Source organism: Xiphophorus hellerii, chromosome 8 (genome assembly GCF_003331165.1).
Source record: "Xiphophorus hellerii strain 12219 chromosome 8, Xiphophorus_hellerii-4.1, whole genome shotgun sequence".
Taxonomy (NCBI): Eukaryota; Metazoa; Chordata; class Actinopteri; order Cyprinodontiformes; family Poeciliidae; genus Xiphophorus; species Xiphophorus hellerii.
In genome coordinates this window covers 24,062,824-24,080,332 of record NC_045679.1, presented here as the reverse complement: position 1 = coordinate 24,080,332, position 17,509 = coordinate 24,062,824, and the positions used below count along the sequence as shown (strand labels likewise).

Sequence of the window (17,509 nt, the reverse complement as noted above, 5' to 3'; positions counted from 1 at the left end):
TAACAGGACTTCAATCTTCCCCCGTCACGAGTACCATTTTTTTCTTTTTTCTTTTTTTTGCACACTCTCCTTCACACAACAGCCTCCTTTCTCTATGCCTTCCTTGTTCTCCGTCTTTCCATGTTGCAGCCGTATGACAGGAGCAGAAAAGGCCTCCGCTGACAGGAGGAGATGTTTCTCAGAGAGAAATGGCAGCAGAGAGTTTCACCATTCTCTCCCTCTAACATAATAGCAAGTGCTTTACGTAACCGAATTATCTTCTCACGTTTTGCTTTTTAACTTTGGGCTTCGTGAGTCAAACCCTGTGTGCTGCTGTCGGTCTTGACCAGAATTCTCCTCCAAATTAGATTTTCCTGGTGAAATATTGATTAATAATGACAATAATGATACAGAGAACTGTTCAATTCACAATCTGAAAATAAAACGAATATTTCTACAAGACACTGTATCCACTGAGAGTCCTGGCAGGGAGAGAATTACTCAGAAAAGTAGCCAAGAAGCCCATTGCAACTCTGGATCAGAGATTCACTGCTTAGATATGGAGTCTGTTGACAACATAAAGCCTCAAATCTGGACTTTTGGAAGTAACATTGTTATTAAAGGGGGGATATAAAGTATTTTCCAGGCAGATAGTGTAATTTTACAGTACAATCAGATAATTATGTTACCTTCCATTGTTATAAAAATGCTATATGCATCAAATATGACTTAAAAACTGACTTCAAAGTAAGTCAAACTTACTTGTTTGACATACAAACAAGTAAGTTTGTTTAAATGCCTTTAAATTAGGCATTTCTATATCTTGAGATCCTGATGCAAAGCTCACAAAAGTTGATTTTGCATAATGTCGCCCGTTTAAAATGCTGGAAGAGAGAGCCAGTGGCGCTCGTGTTTGCAGTTTGCCACAAGCCATTTAATGGAAACGGCAAACATGCGGACAAAGTTGCATTGGTCAGATGAGACAAAAATGTAAATTTTTTTGGCCTGTCCAAGAAAAAAAAAAAAAAAAAAAAAAGGCAAAAAAAATTGATAAAACAATTGCTGTATGCCTGGAGAGAAAATTGACAGCACAGCAAATCTTTGCTACAGTGAAACATGGCAGCGTTGGCAACATGTTGCTAGAGTCATCGAAAATATTGGCGACTGAGGTGGTTGGTTTAAACTCCCTTCAAGAGTACAAAGACCCTAAACATACAATCAAGGATGTGCGTCTTCGGCCAACATCGATAAACTACCACGCATTCTCCATCAAATCACACTGAGCTTGAGCTAATTTGCAGGTTCGCTTTAAACGTTTGAACATTTAAAAAACAATGTTTGGACACGATTCAGTATTCACAGATTCACCTATTTGTGGATTTCTCCATGTTATTTGTGGGAAATTCAAAAGGAAATGCAGTTCGGCAAACTGACATAACTAGCCGCGATGCTAGTTAACACGCTGTTGGCTGGCGTGTGCAAAGCAGCCAATCCAGGAGAGGTGTTTATTTTCCTTAGCACTGATTGGCTGTCACTCCAGAGCAGAAATAAGGAAGACTGTAGATGTTAGCTTTTGTGGAAGTGCTATGGCTGCTTCCGCTGCGTGTATTAATGCACTTTAAGGTATATTTCATGTATAAATTAATAAAGTAGGAGGTTATGAGTGTTACTAGAGGGGGTCTCAAGTATTCGCAGTTCTTAACCAGTGTTAAGAACTGTGGTTAATTACAGGCATGCTGCTGTAATTATACTGAAATATGTGTTTAGAGACTGCTAACTACAGGAGTTCAATATGACGCAAAATTGTACAATAAAAATTCTGAAAACAATTTATTGGTTTGTCCAAGTAAAGTACATTGACGTTTGTGATGGTGAGGCGATTAAAATGTGAAAAAGTACAAACGGTAAAAGCAACAACATTTGAAACTTAATTCCTTCCAGGTTTAACGATGATACTTTTCCACAGTCTATACTAAAACGGTCCAAAATGTTTTCAAATAGCAATTGGGGAAATAAAACTGAATTAATGTGGTAATTCCATGACTGAAAAAGATAAATTTACGAATAGCCTCACTGCTTTGCAAAATTGTCAAGATTTAAGGCACAGTTCTCTCGACGTTAGCTCTCTGAAAGTAAATTTGGCTCCTTGGGCCACAGAAGGATTTTGTAATGAAATCAAAGAGCAGTGGGAAAAACTCTTGGCTAAGGGAAGGAAGGGCTGGCAGGCATAACAATTATGCATAGCCGGAAACTTTTCAGCACCCCTTACTTTTTTTGGATGAAGGTTTAAGCCACAAATTGGAACTGACTTGATCTTAGATTCATAAAAACAGAGATCTGACACTGCTTTCTGGTTTTTTGTTGTTTTTTTTTTTTTTTACATTTTCCTCCCCTCTGGAGAGATTACTGCTTAGTCAAAATTATGTTTCTGACAACTGCATTGATTAAAGGAAAAGAAAGTCAAATCTATTATTCACTCATCAGAGTTTTTTTTCTTGTTGTTGTTGTTGTGCTTGTTCTACCTCTTCCAAAGAAAGGTCTCCGGATTTTTCATGACTGATTTATGAAATGATACAATTTGATTGTAGTGAAACACTTTACACTGATGTAAGTATTTCAGCACGGGTATTTTGTTCTAACGTGCATTAATCATTCCTGAGCTGTCAGAAGGCCACGCCCGCTCCAACACTCTGCAGCTCACCGTGTCTCTGGTGAACTTTATGGCTCAACTCCTAACTCCAATAGGGGAGCAAAAGTCTTCTTTTTTTTTTTTTTTTGTTCTTCAAAGTGTAGAGACTAATTTTAAAATTTAAGTTGAGGTCGTTTGTTTGCCAGGTGACCTGACGAACAAAACTTGCGTTTGTGACACGTATCATCATCAAGGACCTGAATGCCTCTTGTAAGCCATCGTGAGTGAATCAGATTTAATCACGTTGACGAAGCAACGTCGGTCTCAATGCATCCCAGTTCTCCTTCAGTATAAAATCAGTCACAGGGTCTGTGGCAGCGTTCCCACCTATAAGCCAGTGTTCCCTGTCAGCATGATTAATGGCAGCCTCGCTGGGTGCTAACTTGCATTGCATTGCAGGCTGCGCCATTGTCTCCTGGACAGTGAGTCCTTACTGCCCTCTGTCCATGAAACCAAGCTGTCGTTAAACGGTGCAACAGCGACTCCTGGAGTCACGAGAAGGGAAACGAGGAACAACACTTCTGAGTTTTTATTTAGGAAAGGTAAATGTCTGAAAACTGGACTGTTTAAGGGGCCCTATGTAAAAAAAAAAAAAAACAGAGAAGCTGTAAAATTCTTTTGGATAATCAAATCTAAAAAAATTATTGTTTGACAATAAAGCCAAACAATTGGGGGTTGAATAAACTCACAAAAATTCTAATAACTTTCAGGTTTGGTGTTGGCCAATTTGTATTTGTAAATTAGAAATAAATGTAAAAATTTCAAACGTTAACGAAAATGTAGGAAATCATGTTTTGCTCTTATGTTAAACTGTACAATCAGGTTCACAACTAGATTTAGAAGAAGATACACAAATACTTAATCATCAAAACATAATTTTTTAGCACAGATGGATAGATGTACTGATCAAAATCATTATTTTACTGTTATGCTATTTTTTAAAATGGGGATTGTAGAGTAGATATATAGCATTAACATCTCATATTAGCAATTAGCAGAATTAGACAAGTCAGCTTAAAAGACCGTGTATATTTGATAAAGTAGACTTGGGGGTGTCGGATCACAGTCCTGCAACTTGTCCACCTTAAATTAATCAAATGTCAGAATTACTTCCTCAGCAGCTCTAAGCGATCTTGCTATTCATGTCAAAGCAGATGCACATTTAAACGTTCCCGGACAAACCCCCAACTTTTTCAGGGGATTTATCATCACAAGACAAGTTCCACTTAATTATTTTTCAAAAAGTCACCTTATGTCAGAATTGGTTTTTTTTGTTTTTTATTTTACAATTTTCTGCACCATTGGTATCATGAGAGCATCAATAAATAGAAGTACTGTTGAAAACATGATTAACTGCATGCCATTTATTGACAAGAATCACACATCTTCACGTAACTGTCCTGAAGAAACTTCTTTTCAAATTGGCAGGTTTTTAAGAGCAGTATTTGTGCTTGTGGAACTGTAAGAAGTTGCAAAAACTTTTTATCACAACTTTTAATGTCATAACAATAGAAACCACAAAATATTATGATAACTCCTTAAGTTCATTTGGCACAATCCTATTTTTAGTCGCTCTCTCATCTGTAGCGGCCAGATGCTAAGATCAGTGGCTGGTGAGAAGCTAACATGTCTCAGACGTAAACTGTGTGTTTTAGCTCAGTTTGAAACAACTAAAACTGTTGGAAATGTGGTTTTATGACTCTTACAAATGTTTCTACTGGTAGAATATTGCTTGTTTGGGGTCATTTGTCCTAGAAGCCAACTTTCCTGAACAGGGTTCAGAGTAACTAGATGTGATGTACGTGGAATTTGAGCTTTTTGTAATATAATATTTTTTTATGCAGAATATATAAAATAATAATAATAAAAAAGAAAAATCTACTGATACACAATGGCTTACCTAAATGGGTACGAAACGGTTTGATTTTAGCACCGGAAGGACGAAATGGGAGCACGAAAGAGTCTCCGAAAACACACCAAACATATTAGTTAGATTCTGCTGCCCCCTGCTGGAACTGCATGTGAAATACACTGCTACCTGATGTTTTAGAACATTTTTTAAAAAAAACTTTTAAAAAGAAACACGCATTCAAAACTCACTAACATTTCGCACAAAATAATTACATTACATAAATGTTAGACTTTGTAAGTCGGTGTTAGGACTCCGCTCTTCCCCGTTTCTCCTGACGTTGTTCCCGGCGGCTCCCTCCCCTTCTTCCCGGCTCCTCCTCTGTGCTGCTTCTCCGTCCATCGAGCCACCGTCCCGAACCACACGAAAGAAAAGGGGGAAAAAAAAAAAACTTCCCAGACTTCCTGAAAATCCTCCGCGCAGGGAGGGTGAGGGAAACCGACGGTGGCGGACGAGGAGAAATGAACCGTAAAGTATGGTCCCGATGAGCGAGCAGGCGGACGCACCTCTGACCCCGCTGTCCGCCCCAGATCAACTTCCCTGCAAAGAGTCTCGGGGGAAAAGCTTGACGTGAGTCTGGATAAAGATGCCAGGCAGAAGGACGGGCCTTGCATTTTTCCCTCCTCCACTTTGCACTTTGTTTGTTTGTTTGTTTGTTTGTTTATTGCTTTCTCTCTTTCTCTTTTCTCTTTTTTTTTTTGGCTTAAGTGAAAACGATCCAGATATGATGGACAACCGCTATTTGCATTCGCGTCCTGCTCCATGCTTTGTATGTAAATTAAGTGGATGCGGTGACTTTAAATAGTCGGATGCGGCGCAGTCGTGGCGCGTGCAGCAATTGGGGTGCAGGGGGGGGCGTTCATTTGCATTCAGAAATCCAAGATGTCAAAAAAAACTTTCCTGCAAACGTTTGGGGTTACTTTTACTTTTAAAGTGTCTTATGTCAGCCCTAGTAGTGGCGCCCTCTAGGGTCCAATTTACGTGCAGGACCAAAACAAAAACAAAAAAGGGGGCTTGTCTTTATTAATGCCTCCTGGCTACATGTTCAGTTAACCAGCAAAACAACAACCGCAGCAGAGGGAGGAGGGAGAAGAGGGAAACGAGTTAAAACCTGCAGCAGATGACGTATGGTGGCTTCACCCAGGTGTAAAAGGACTGCATGCAAAGTGTAATTGAACACCTTCTCGCATGTTTGACTGTGCTCTCCTCTGCTCCCAGGTCCTCAGAGGGGAACAATGAGGAGGAGAGGAGGCAGAAGAGGCGTGGACTGGCACCGGCAGACCTCCAGCTGCTGCTGGACTCCGAGTCAGAGCCGTCAGAGAGCAGGAAGAAACCAGCCAGCATCAGGTGACCACCAATGCATCACTGCTTTTTTTTTTGTACTATTAATCCTCATGTTTAGTATCGAATAGCTTTATGTTAAAAGTTCTGTACGGTCAAAATTAGCCGGACAACAATGTCACGACTTATTATCTCTTAATACAAAAGCTTCATTGTGTGTAGCGTTACAACTTTACAGGCATGGACCTGTAAAGGTTTTAAAAACGCTATGATTCAACGACGTTACATCATACTTTACTTACCGTTTACAGTAAGTAAAGCAAGATAAATTCCTGGGGTTTTTTTTCCAGCTGTACGTAATATAGCCGTGCTAGGGTTGTGTTTCTTTTTCCTGGTACAGGATCATTTTTGATCCTTTGTAATATCTCTGCAAGCTATTGCTTGAACTCAAGGTTTCACATGTGCAAAGGTGAAAAACAAACAAACCCTACCAGCACTGCTGAACTTTATTTCAGGTTCAGACGTTTAATGAAATTCTCCACATTTAATAAAATGGGTGAAAGTCAAGAAAACAAATTGATTAATCCGATAGATGCAGCAAAGTATTGGACTGACGGTGTGTACATTTTCTGAAAGCATACTTCAGCTTTTTCAATTTTTAAATGTCACTTTAAAGCTGAAAAAAAGTAGACTTTTTTAAAAATCGTGGTCTCATTCTTTTTACACAGCAAATCAAGGCATTTTAAAAATGGGTGTGTAAACTTTTAATGTCCACAGATGTATTCCATTTTTTTTCTTTTTTGGGGGTGTTGTTTCATATCAGAAGCGATGATATTTTTTGAGCATCAGTGTATGCCTGTGTTCTAAAAAGTTTCCAAAGCCTTTGGTTGCTGCACACTGCCGGCAAGCTACCTGAAACGATGTTGCTACGCTTGTTTTCTTTCTCAATGTCATCATTCCACGAGAGCCTCATTCTAGTCTGTTCCTAAGAATAGTTTGTAATTTTGTTGAAACTTTCCAGCTCCTACAATTCATGAATCTTGTGTAGGACAAAAGCTGTTTACAGATTCCCTCGGCTGCCGTGAGCCAAAGCAGTCTCAAAGTAAACACACATTCAGGATCCGACGTTTGCGTTTGACTGATAATGTGATGTAGAGCTTTCGGGCTGCCCGGCCGTAAACACTGACCTCTTTCATCCAGCAGACAGAAACCCGTGGAGCCGCCGTCACCAATGCTGAGCCTGAGCGACTTTGAAACCAAGTTTGACCGGAAGAAATCCCAGACCAACCAGGTAGCGATGCGTTTTCGAATCCCGCCGAGGTTTTCCACCCGTCTGCTGTTCTTCAACGATTCCGTGGTATGCTCTTTCGTTTTTTTCGCAGTTGTCAAAGACGAACGCGCATTACCACAAGTTATTCAAGGCGGTCAGCAAAGATGAGCTGCTCAAACAGAGTAAGCTCTTTATCCTCCTGTTTGGATGACATGTTTGGGTTGTTTCATTTTGGAAACTGAATACGTGTTTGCCACCAGGTTACACCTGCGCCCTGCAGAGAGACATGTTGTATCAGGGCAAAATGTTCGTCTCGCAAAACTGGATCTGCTTCCACTCCAAAGTCTTTGGCAAAGATATCAAGGTACGCTAAAGAAAAACTGCAAACAGGGAACTTATGACAAATTTCCAATACCGATCGGTTGTCGTTAATTGTGCTTCCTCGTTGCCAGATTTCCATCCCAGTGATGTCGGTGAAACTTATAAAAAAAACTAAGACTGCGTTATTGGTGCCAAACGCTCTTGTAATTGGAACTACAGACATAGATGTACGTAAATTGTACAATCGGTGTTCTTCTTAGAATATAAACATAAAAGTGATGTTTTCTTTTGTCTTTTTTTTAGCATGTCTTTGTATCGTTTCTCTCTCGAAACAACACCTTTAAATTTCTGAAATCCATCTGCCCTCATCTGGAGGTAAATAACATCTTCTTGTAATGTCCAAGAACTAGTTGGTTGTATTTTTAAAATGTCTTCTTAAAATAACTACAACAGGCAGATAGATCATTAGGAGAGGGGTCATTAGCATTTAGCAACTACTGTTACATTAGCTGGATTTAACTTTCTGGTTTCGAATGCTGTTAAATACGGTGACTGACCAGCATAGAAAAGAAGATGCAAAAGGCAAAAAGAATAAAATGCTCTTGTGTTATTTCATGTGCATTTTGTTGGTTGTTTGGGGGCTTTAAAAACAGGTAATTTGTTACATTTGTAGTTACTTAATACAATATAACTTTATAGCATATTCAAAAGTACTTTTTGCAAAAAATGACCAAGCTAGCAAAAATTGTTTTGGATTAAGCTAAACTAGCATAACTCTATATGAAGTTAGCTAGCTAAACATAGCTCGCTAAGGAACTAGCATTGTAATTTTTTTATTATTTTTAATTTTTTTTATTTCTAGTAGCGATGGGTGTTAATTGGTAATTTGTAGTAATTTGTGGCATTTATGTCAATAACAGTGAAACATATATTTTAAAAATTTACTTGATTAATAAATTTTGTTTTTGAAATATGTTACACGTATTTAGTTACCCCAAAATTTAGGTACTACAAAAATATAACACACCTACTAGCATAAATAGGCTAGTTTCATTCGTCAGGTACATAAAGAGCACCACTACAGATAATTGCATTAAACCATATATTTAAATATTTTTTGAAGTTATCTGGTCATTTATGGAACCAGTATCTCAAAAAAAATCAATCGTTCAAACAAACAGGAACAATTTCAAAACATACGGTCTGGTTTGGGGGGTTTGTAGAGATTTCCACCAGTACTTCCAGTTATTCTTCTAAAACTCTGCATGTTGTCATTGCAGGTGGATAAGATAAGTAGCAGCCCTGTAGCTTCCTCCTGTGAAAACAGCTTCAGAGCTAGTTGCCCCACGTCGCTTCCTCTGGTCAGTAAGGGGTCGGGTCCTTCCATTTTCTGCCATGTTTGTTCAGGACGTATTCATTGTACCTGATCCATTGTGATGGAATGCGGACGTGCATTGTTGCCTTGTAACTCAACACCCCACTGGGACTTGCTGTGTGCTTTGCTGCGTGTGCGCCGCAGGACTTTACTGGAGACTTCTCCGACCTGGATGGAGTTGTGCACCAGAGGCGGCAGGACATGATGGAGAGCAGCAGCTCTGGGTCGCAGACTCCAGATTATGATAAAATAAGCGGTGTGTGTTTTGTTTTTACAATAAAATACCATGGACCCCACCTTCATTTACTCTGCTCACGGTCATGGAGTCCTTGTTTTGAAAGGCTTCAGATGTCATAGTCTTTGTTTAGGGCAACAAAAACCAAGCAGGATTCTTTCTACAACGAGAACAGTTTGCAGAAAAACGCTACTAATCCCCCTAGGGACTAAAATAAACTTTAGCTAACAGTTTATTAGCTAAATAGACTATTATTGGTTTTGGGGTATATTTCGCTAAATAGACTAGCTAGTCTATTTAGCAAAATAGACTAGCTAGTCGAAATAGACTAGCTAGTCTATTTAGCAAAATAGACTAGCTAGTCTATTTAGCAAAATAGACTAGCTAGTCTATTTAGAAAGTTGACAAATAGCTTAGCTAGTTGTCTATTTAGCTACTACCTAGTAGTTAGACTGTAGTTAGTACGCTATTTAACTACAAGCTAATAGACTAGAGCTGGGAGTTAGAGTACTAGCAAGTCTATTTAGCAAAATAGACTAGCTAGTCTTTAGAAAGTTGACGAATAGCTTAGCTAGTTGTCTATTTAGCTACTACCTAGTAGTTAGACTGTAGTTAGTAAGCTATTTAACTACAATAGACTAGTACATACTAGTCTATTAGCTAGACTAGTATGTACGAATAGACTAGTACATACTAGTCTATTAGCTGTGAGTTAGAGTACTAGCTAGTCTATTTAGCTAATAGACTCCCCTCATGCTTTTTCTGGACTTAAATGGCAAGAGCACTTGTTGATTTGTTAAGTATTTTAAGGTAGTGTTAATATTTACTCAAGTAACTGGGCTGACAGCGTCTCTCTGTTTATGTCACAGACTTCAGCAGCCTCCCAGACACATTTCTGAGTGCAGCAAAGACCAGAGAGGTTTCGGTCCACGCAGACATTCACCTCCAGAACCCGAGCCAAAAGCACGGAGCCGCGCTCAAAAATGGTATTTAAATCCTGAAGTTAAAAAAAAAACAACAACAAAAAAGTCTCAACACGTTGAGGAATAATCTGTTTAATTGTCATTGCTTCATTTTGTCCTGATAGTTGTGAGAGCAACATGTGTCCAACATGAGCACAGTTTGTCTCTTCACCACAGAAGGTTGTTCAAAGTGAATTTATTGATTTTTAATATGTCTGGAGGATATCTTTTTATTTGCAATTCATCGTATCGTTTGTCATTTATTGTGAATTTTTTTTTGTCATGATTAGTTGCCCCGATAAATTCCAGTTAATGTTGAAAAAAACTGACTAAGATGTCATTTCTACTTTTTTTTCTCCACTGTTTTGTCCACGAGAAAATGTATAGATATCAGTAAATTCAGAGATTAAATGATTAAATGAAGTCTCTATGTTTAGATTAACAATATATATCACTATTCAGGGCATGGCGTCCTGAAAAAGCTTATTTCAAATAGGAATGTTTTTCAAGAGCAGCATTTATGCTATGGCGACACAAAGTCTGCAGCATGCAGTTACCTAAAAAATAAGTAAAAGCCTTTTTCAGTACAGTTTTTTTTATCGTAACTCTTTGTTTTCATAATAGTACTGCAAAATATTGTAATAAATTGTAAGTCCATGTCACCCAACCCTAGTGTACGATCATTACAAAGTGGAAGGAACATATCACATGTGTCAGTTTTCAAGTCATACCTTTGATTCTCAATTGGATTTAGACCTGGACTTTGACTGGGCCATTCTGACACCGTAATTTAATGTTTGGAGTCGGTTGTTTCTCACACAGTTCAAACCGCTCCTGCTGTATCACATAGACCGCGCTGATCTATGTGTGTACCTCTAGACAAGGAGAGTGGATGTAAAGTAAACGTATTCTTGGCACATTGCTCAGGTCAGAAGCTACAAATCAGAACGTTGCTTGTTGAATCGGCCTGATGGAGGATTTTGGGAGGCAGCCCAAGGTCGTCTTTATTTACGGCAAAGCTGACCGTTTCCAGGCTTCTGCTACATCTCAGAGCTGCAGCGCGTCCAGTCAAAAGGTTACTGTAGATGTCAGCGCTCCCTTGAAGTGTTGAAAAGTGTTTTATTGTTTTCCAGGCATGGATAACAATGGAAAGAGAAAACGGGGTTTGGGAAATGTTTGATTTTTCTCATTTTCTAAATTCTTCTTCTTACATATTCCAAAGAACAAAACCCAACCAGAGGTTAATGATGGCAGGAATTACAAAAAAAATTACCTTTATTTGCCATGTTGATTATATTTTACATATTAGCATTTTTGGATTTTGACTTTGACTGAATGCACTCATTCAAAAAGGTTTAAAGGGGCGTCATTATGTAAAATTGACTTTTTTGAGATTTACGTCATGTTATAATGTTATTCCCTCATCAAAAACCTGGAGCGTTACCTTGATTCTTTTGTGCATGTTTGAGAAATCCGTTAATCTCCACGCCAACCATTCAGCTGAGCCAAACGTCTGGGTGGACCTGGCTCCGCCTTCGGAGACGAAGCTCCTCCTCAGAACTTCTGTTTCCAAACGTCCAAGCTTCCACCTCACAGAACACCGCCCCGTCTCCCGCTCAGCTCCTTCAGACTAGCCGGGAGCAATTAGCAAACACCTGGTAGAACAGCTCATCTGCTGAGCTGATTGTTAGTGATGACTTCCTGAATGCGTAGTTTCAGAAAGAGCACGCAGACAAAAAGCCAGATTTCAAGGCGTCAGAGTCAAACTTTCTTTTGTCATATTTTACATATATAGCATTTTTATAATAACTGAAGGTAACATAGTTACTTGATTGTACTTTAAAATGGCACTATGTGGCTGGAAAACACATAATACTTCCACTTAAAAAGGCGCCAATAAACAACCTGTTTTAACTCTAGACAACTTCAAATTAATCTTTAACTGGACTTATGGTACAGAAACTGTTTCTGAAATGCCAGATTTAGCAAAACCAAGGCTAAAGTTCACAAGCTATTTGAAGAACTGTAATCTAGAATTCCTTTTTTTCCCCCCATCATGCCAAAGAGAAGTAGCGCCTCTCCACTACTAGATACATAAAAATATGAATTCTCGCTATTGAAAATGTTTAAAAGCCCTTGAATGTATTTTCCGACTTTCCACCTCACAGCATGACATATTTTCCCTCTTTTTAACCGCGACTGTAGGCCAAAGCAAGCCGCCACATGGACTTACACCAAAAGACTCGTCCTCGCAGCCAAAGTCCTTACACGTCATCCTCTTCATCTATCTGTTTTTGTGAGTAATCGCCTGAATGTTATGAGCAGTCAACCAGCTGCTGTCTTTCTGCGTTGTAATGATCTGTGTGTAGCGGATCGAGGATTGCAACACATGCCGCTATTTTTTTTTTTTGGTCTTTTTTCTTTGTCTCCACAGAGTCAGCGTTCTTGTCTTGTCCTCTTGTTACATGGCCTTCAAGATTGTGGCTCTTGAGCACCGCCTGAACTCCTTGCTGTCGATGGGGGAACTCGTTGATAACGAGTGAGAGCCCGGAAAGTTTCAGCACCGTGCTTCCAGATCGCGCTACGTCTGCGATCTGCTAAATAATTAATAAAAGCAAACCTTGTTGCAGAAATGCTGGGAGCCAGAGGTCGCAGGTCGAAGTGAACGCGGAGATCTACGGGGAGCTTTCCACTAACCTGTTCAAGTTAGAGAAGGTTTGCTCTGCTCATTTACTGACTGCACAAATCTACCGTGTATTAACTCGCTGTTATCGCCTCTTAGCCGAAGGTTTAGCAAAGTGACCGTTTCAGAGGGCCGCTTTTAAGATTAGGAAAATCATGTTGAAGAGTTACTATAAATGTAAAACACAATCTGTTCATGTTTGCAGAGTAAACATGAACCCACCTCCCGCAGCAGAGCGGCTTCGGCTAGAATGATGACTGTAAACAAGAGGGGAAGCTTTTACCTGGTTCTGTCCAGAGAAAACATGAGTCCGCTTTGATATGTACAACTGGGAACTAATCTGGAAATGTAAATGGTTTAAAGAAACTCGCTTTCTGACATTAAATCAGTTTGAACCTTCAGTTAGGATCTTCAAAAGATATTTCTATTTGCTAAATGCCCACATTTTAAGAGTAAAAGTTGTTTTTGTTTTTTCTATTTTCCAGTTTACAAACATTTCCTTAGTATTTGGTAAAACTGCATTTAAACTGAATGGGGTCAAAAGTGGTGGGAATTTCACAGGCTTCTTATAACAATATACTGGAATTTGAGAGGAAATCAGATCCATCCCGAGGCACATGGCTGCATAGGGCCTCCACACCACCGGGGGCTCCCAAGAGCAAAAAGCTCTTGGGAGCTTTTTGCTCCCAAGACCTTTTTGCCCTTCCAAGAGCAAAAAGCTAGCATGATATATATGTTTTTTTCTTAAACACTGAATACAAACTAGACTTGAAAAAATCATTTTCTATATTATTTTCATAGTTGGCACACATTCCTGCTGCTGGCTGCTGCCACTGTCGGGGAAATAAAAGATATTAAATTTGTTAACTTGTTTACTGTAAATTTAGTGTTTTATTATTTTAACTTTCAAATAGTTAAAACAATATTAAATACCACTCTGCATTTCAAAATCCAAATATTTTTAGTTTGCTTCTCCTGTAAGGTTCAAACCAACAGCCATAACAACACCACTACAGTTTAAGCTAGTCACAAATGGTGCTAATGATAGTAGGTTTGTTACACACTTAGAGTAGCCTAGGAATGATGGAGTGTCTGGTGTTGACCTGCTGGTATGCGGGGTGGGGAGAGGGCTCACGGCCTCAAAAAGGCTTGGGCCGGCCCTGTGTGAAAGATACAGTTTTATTGTGTCAGTAAGGCTTTTTTTGCATGACCTTTTTTAGGAAAGCCCTTCACACAATCAGGACGTAAAATAATTCTTCCTGATTGCGGCTAAGACCGACTTCACTTTCATAAAACATTTCCAGGGATCCGCTGCCCGGAGATCTCGGTCAAAAGACTGTTTCACAAAACAGCTCAGTGTCTCGGCTGCAAAGATTCACCCCGTCACCTGCTTATGAATCACGAGTCGAGCTGACCGGCTGGGTCTGAGGGTCAAGTCAGTAAATAGCGGTGTGCAAGATAGTAGTGGAGCTTAGAGATAGTTTAAAGTCTTAACCTCAGTTATGTTCTGATGTGATTATCTAAAAAAAAATTAGCAACAAAATAAAAAATGGCGTTAGCACATTGCTACAGAAGAATGTCAATCTGAAAACCATCAATTTTATTAAATAATTGAGAGAGGACCAAAATTCCTCCACAAAAAGTTTGAGTAATTGATAAACTCGTACAGAAAACAGCTGCTGAACGGAGTCTGACAAGCTATTGATGAAACTCAAACATATTACCTTAAACTCAGGATTCGGGGTGGGGACGAACATTAATGGCAGAGAAAATGAAAAGTTAAGCCTTCAAAGAGGAGAAAATGTGGTTCAAACCACTCCTAATACTGGAGACATTAGTAGCTTTACGCTCCATATTCATCCAATAATGATTTTTCTGCGTTACTTTCCAATTGCTGTGGCGCGCTGCACCAAATTAATAACACCTACATCTCCGGGTTTCATTTTGTTAACGCAATGGGCAGTGATGGCAAGTAAAAGTATTTTGTTTTTTTTTTGCCGTCTAGCATCCTGCGAATGCTCACAGTTTCACAAAGCAACGCTATTTTTTAAATCAGTTGCTAAGCTAACTATTCAGCCCATAGAGATGACAAACAGCAAAAATCAACTTGTCCCGCGCAAGACCATAGTTCTATTTTAACAAATATACAACGGCCTATCGTAAACGGCTAATCGATGTCCCTCTGTCTTGTCTCTCCTCTTGCTGTTTCGCCGTAGATTCAAAGGAACCTCAGGAAGCTCCTGGAGGAGACTTAAAGGAAGACCTGCGTAGGTGTTTCTGTCCAGACGGAGGCTTGGCTGGTAATTGGAGAGGTGGTGGGAGCTTTGCGGCACATTTGGTGGCTCAGTTGCCAAAGCCTGGACAGCTCACACGCCGAGAGCTCGGTCTTAAAAAGCTGTGTGAACATTTGCTGTGCAATAATAGCCTCTCTCTGTGTTTCCCTCAGGACTTTTCTGTCTCTCGTTTCAAACAAAGCAGTGCTGCAGCTTCACGGCAGCATATTTTATGTACTGTATTTTAGCTTGCAATGTCATGATGGTAGTTTTTTTGTTTTTTTTAACACACTCTCACACTTATTTATCTACGTATATAAGTATGACCATGAAGGTTAGGTTCAAAAGTGCAATTGTCAGTGTTTGAAAACGTTCCTTAATAGGTCAAAGGTCAAATAGTGCTCTCTTTCTCTTAGAAGTGAAATGCCAATAGATTCTGTTTACGTCCCGCGTATAAATCACTCAGCTGGAGATGTTTGCACAATATAGCCAAGTACTTTCTTATGGTGAAGAAAAAGTCCACAGTGCTTTTGTAAATAGTTGCTCTAACTCACGTGAGTGGTATGTTTAGAAACAAAATAAAAAGATAATAATGACATTATATTAGGTCTATTTATCATAGATGTTTCGCTAGAAGAGTTGACTTACTTTGATAATCAGATGCTTTGATTTTGTAATCGGATAAATTATGTTCACAAGAATAAACTTTCTTCCTCAAACTTTCGTTTCACTAAAACTTGAAGACCGTTGTTTAGACCGCAGACCTTTTGCGTTCATTTTGCAGTGCTGGTATCAGTTTTCTAGATTATTGGGTTCCCCCTCCTCCCCCTTTCCACAATCAGCTGAACTTTTGCCTCAACAGGATCGTTTCTCGGGTTACATTAGGTTGGTGACAGTCGGCAGACGGCGGTCAAATGAACGCACGTGCACGCGGAGTATCCCGATAACAGGACTGTTTGGTCGAATGCCCGCTGGTAATTCAACATGTAAAGTATGTCTTTTTAAAAGATTTGATGGAACTAGAAAAAAAAGTAAAGATATCAATTAGATCATGTATTGCCTGAATCAGTGGCGGAGGCATAATCCAATTCCAGGCTAGGATGTTGAGCTAATTAAGGAAAATTTTAAATGGTTGCAAGTACCACACTGTGGAGAAACTTAGAGAGTGCAGCAGGACGTTAAAAGTGACTCCTACAGTGGCGATACTGGTGGTGTGAGAGGTGAAAAGGAATCCAAGGGTCACCACCACCAAGGCAATCCTAAAGAATGTAGGCCAAGCAGATAGCAACATTTCACAGTTCAGCAAACACTGCTGGGTGCAAGTCATAGAGGAAGGCTGTTTCGTGGTCAAATGAAACAAAACAGATTTTTTGTTAGGCCACAATAATGTAGACTTCAGTTAGTTTTAAAAAAAGAGAGAAACATACAACGTCAAGATCATCCTCTCCATAGGCCTGCTTGGTGGTAAGAACATAACGGTTTGGTGTCTTTTTTAGCCACTGGGACAGGGAGTCTAGTCAAAGTTACTGGTATTAGGAAAAGAAGAACACTAAACCAACAACATCAGGTAGTCTGGAGGGAAACTTCATCCTGAGCAACATTAGACATGGCGTGGCTAACGTGGTGAAGAAGTGTTTAGTTTCTTTAAATAATGTTTTTAAGTGTCTCAGCTGGACTTGAATCTTTAGCCAATCTGTGGACAGAGCTAAAGATGAGCTAAAAATCCATTTGCCAATGGAGACAATTGTTTGGTTTCTTCAACAGTCAGTAGTTTTTTTTTTTATTAATAATTGAGAAGCAGAAGAATAATTCTGCATATTTGAACAATTTTAATTCTAAATTTTAAAAAGCAGATTTTTAATTTTTTAAAAATATTGTCTATATTATCTGATAGAATATCTGTGAAGCAGGTGAAAGGTAAAAGGTAAGAGTTCAAAACTGATCATAAATCCTCAAAATATCAGTGGAAATATGCAAAAGGCTCACCAGCAATTATTAGAAGAGTTGTAAAAAAATTTCCCATTGACTACAGTGAAAGCTGTAAATATTTCTAACTTGCAATTTTGATGGAAATAAAAACGATATATGTATATATTTTTTTTTTTTATAAAATTGATCCAACCTTTTGTGTTCTTAAATCGTGTTTTTAGAGATATCGGTCTAATTTTCGATCAGAAATAAACTTCATGTTTAAGCGAAGTCATTTCTACTATTTGACAGACAGAGAGCGTATAAATAATTTTGGATTAACTATTTAAATACAGGCGTATAGAACTCAAAATGGAGTGAAACACTGGAAGGAAGGAAGGAAGGAAGGAAGGATATTCTTCCTTGAGGAAAAAAGAGTCAAGCACCTGTGTGTATTAAAACGGCATTAAAAAAAGACAGGTGCGAACATTGGGGCTATTAAAAACACAACCGTGTGTGACGCTTTTGAACGACGGCAGGGACGCGGCTGTTTACAGGCTCCTCTGCCTCGGCCGGTCCGCCTCCTCTCCCGGTTCTCAGCCAATGAGCGCGTCGCCTTCCCAG

At 39.2% G+C, this 17,509-nt stretch overlaps 1 protein-coding gene across 3 annotated transcripts; it reads left to right on the top strand.

The window, feature by feature from the left end:
- The first annotated feature begins 4,890 nt into the window (after positions 1-4,890).
- On the top strand, positions 4,891-17,103 carry LOC116723864 (GRAM domain-containing protein 2B-like). 3 transcript variants are annotated; one of them, XM_032569047.1, is made up of 14 exons: positions 4,891-5,147; positions 5,796-5,924; positions 7,062-7,149; positions 7,241-7,310; positions 7,389-7,492; positions 7,581-7,676; positions 7,753-7,824; positions 8,730-8,810; positions 8,969-9,080; positions 9,929-10,045; positions 12,227-12,317; positions 12,456-12,560; positions 12,652-12,736; positions 14,921-17,103. In XM_032569047.1, exons 1-14 carry the CDS (start codon positions 5,053-5,055, stop codon positions 14,957-14,959), a joined length of 1,284 nt encoding a protein of 427 aa, XP_032424938.1. In that variant the 5' UTR covers positions 4,891-5,052; the 3' UTR covers positions 14,960-17,103. The 3 variants fall into 3 exon arrangements, with proteins under 3 accessions (XP_032424938.1, XP_032424937.1, XP_032424939.1); XM_032569046.1 differs by having other exon boundaries at positions 7,059-7,149; XM_032569048.1 differs by lacking the exon at positions 4,891-5,147 and adding an exon at positions 5,579-5,702 and having other exon boundaries at positions 7,059-7,149.
- The last annotated feature ends 406 nt before the right edge of the window (positions 17,104-17,509 follow it).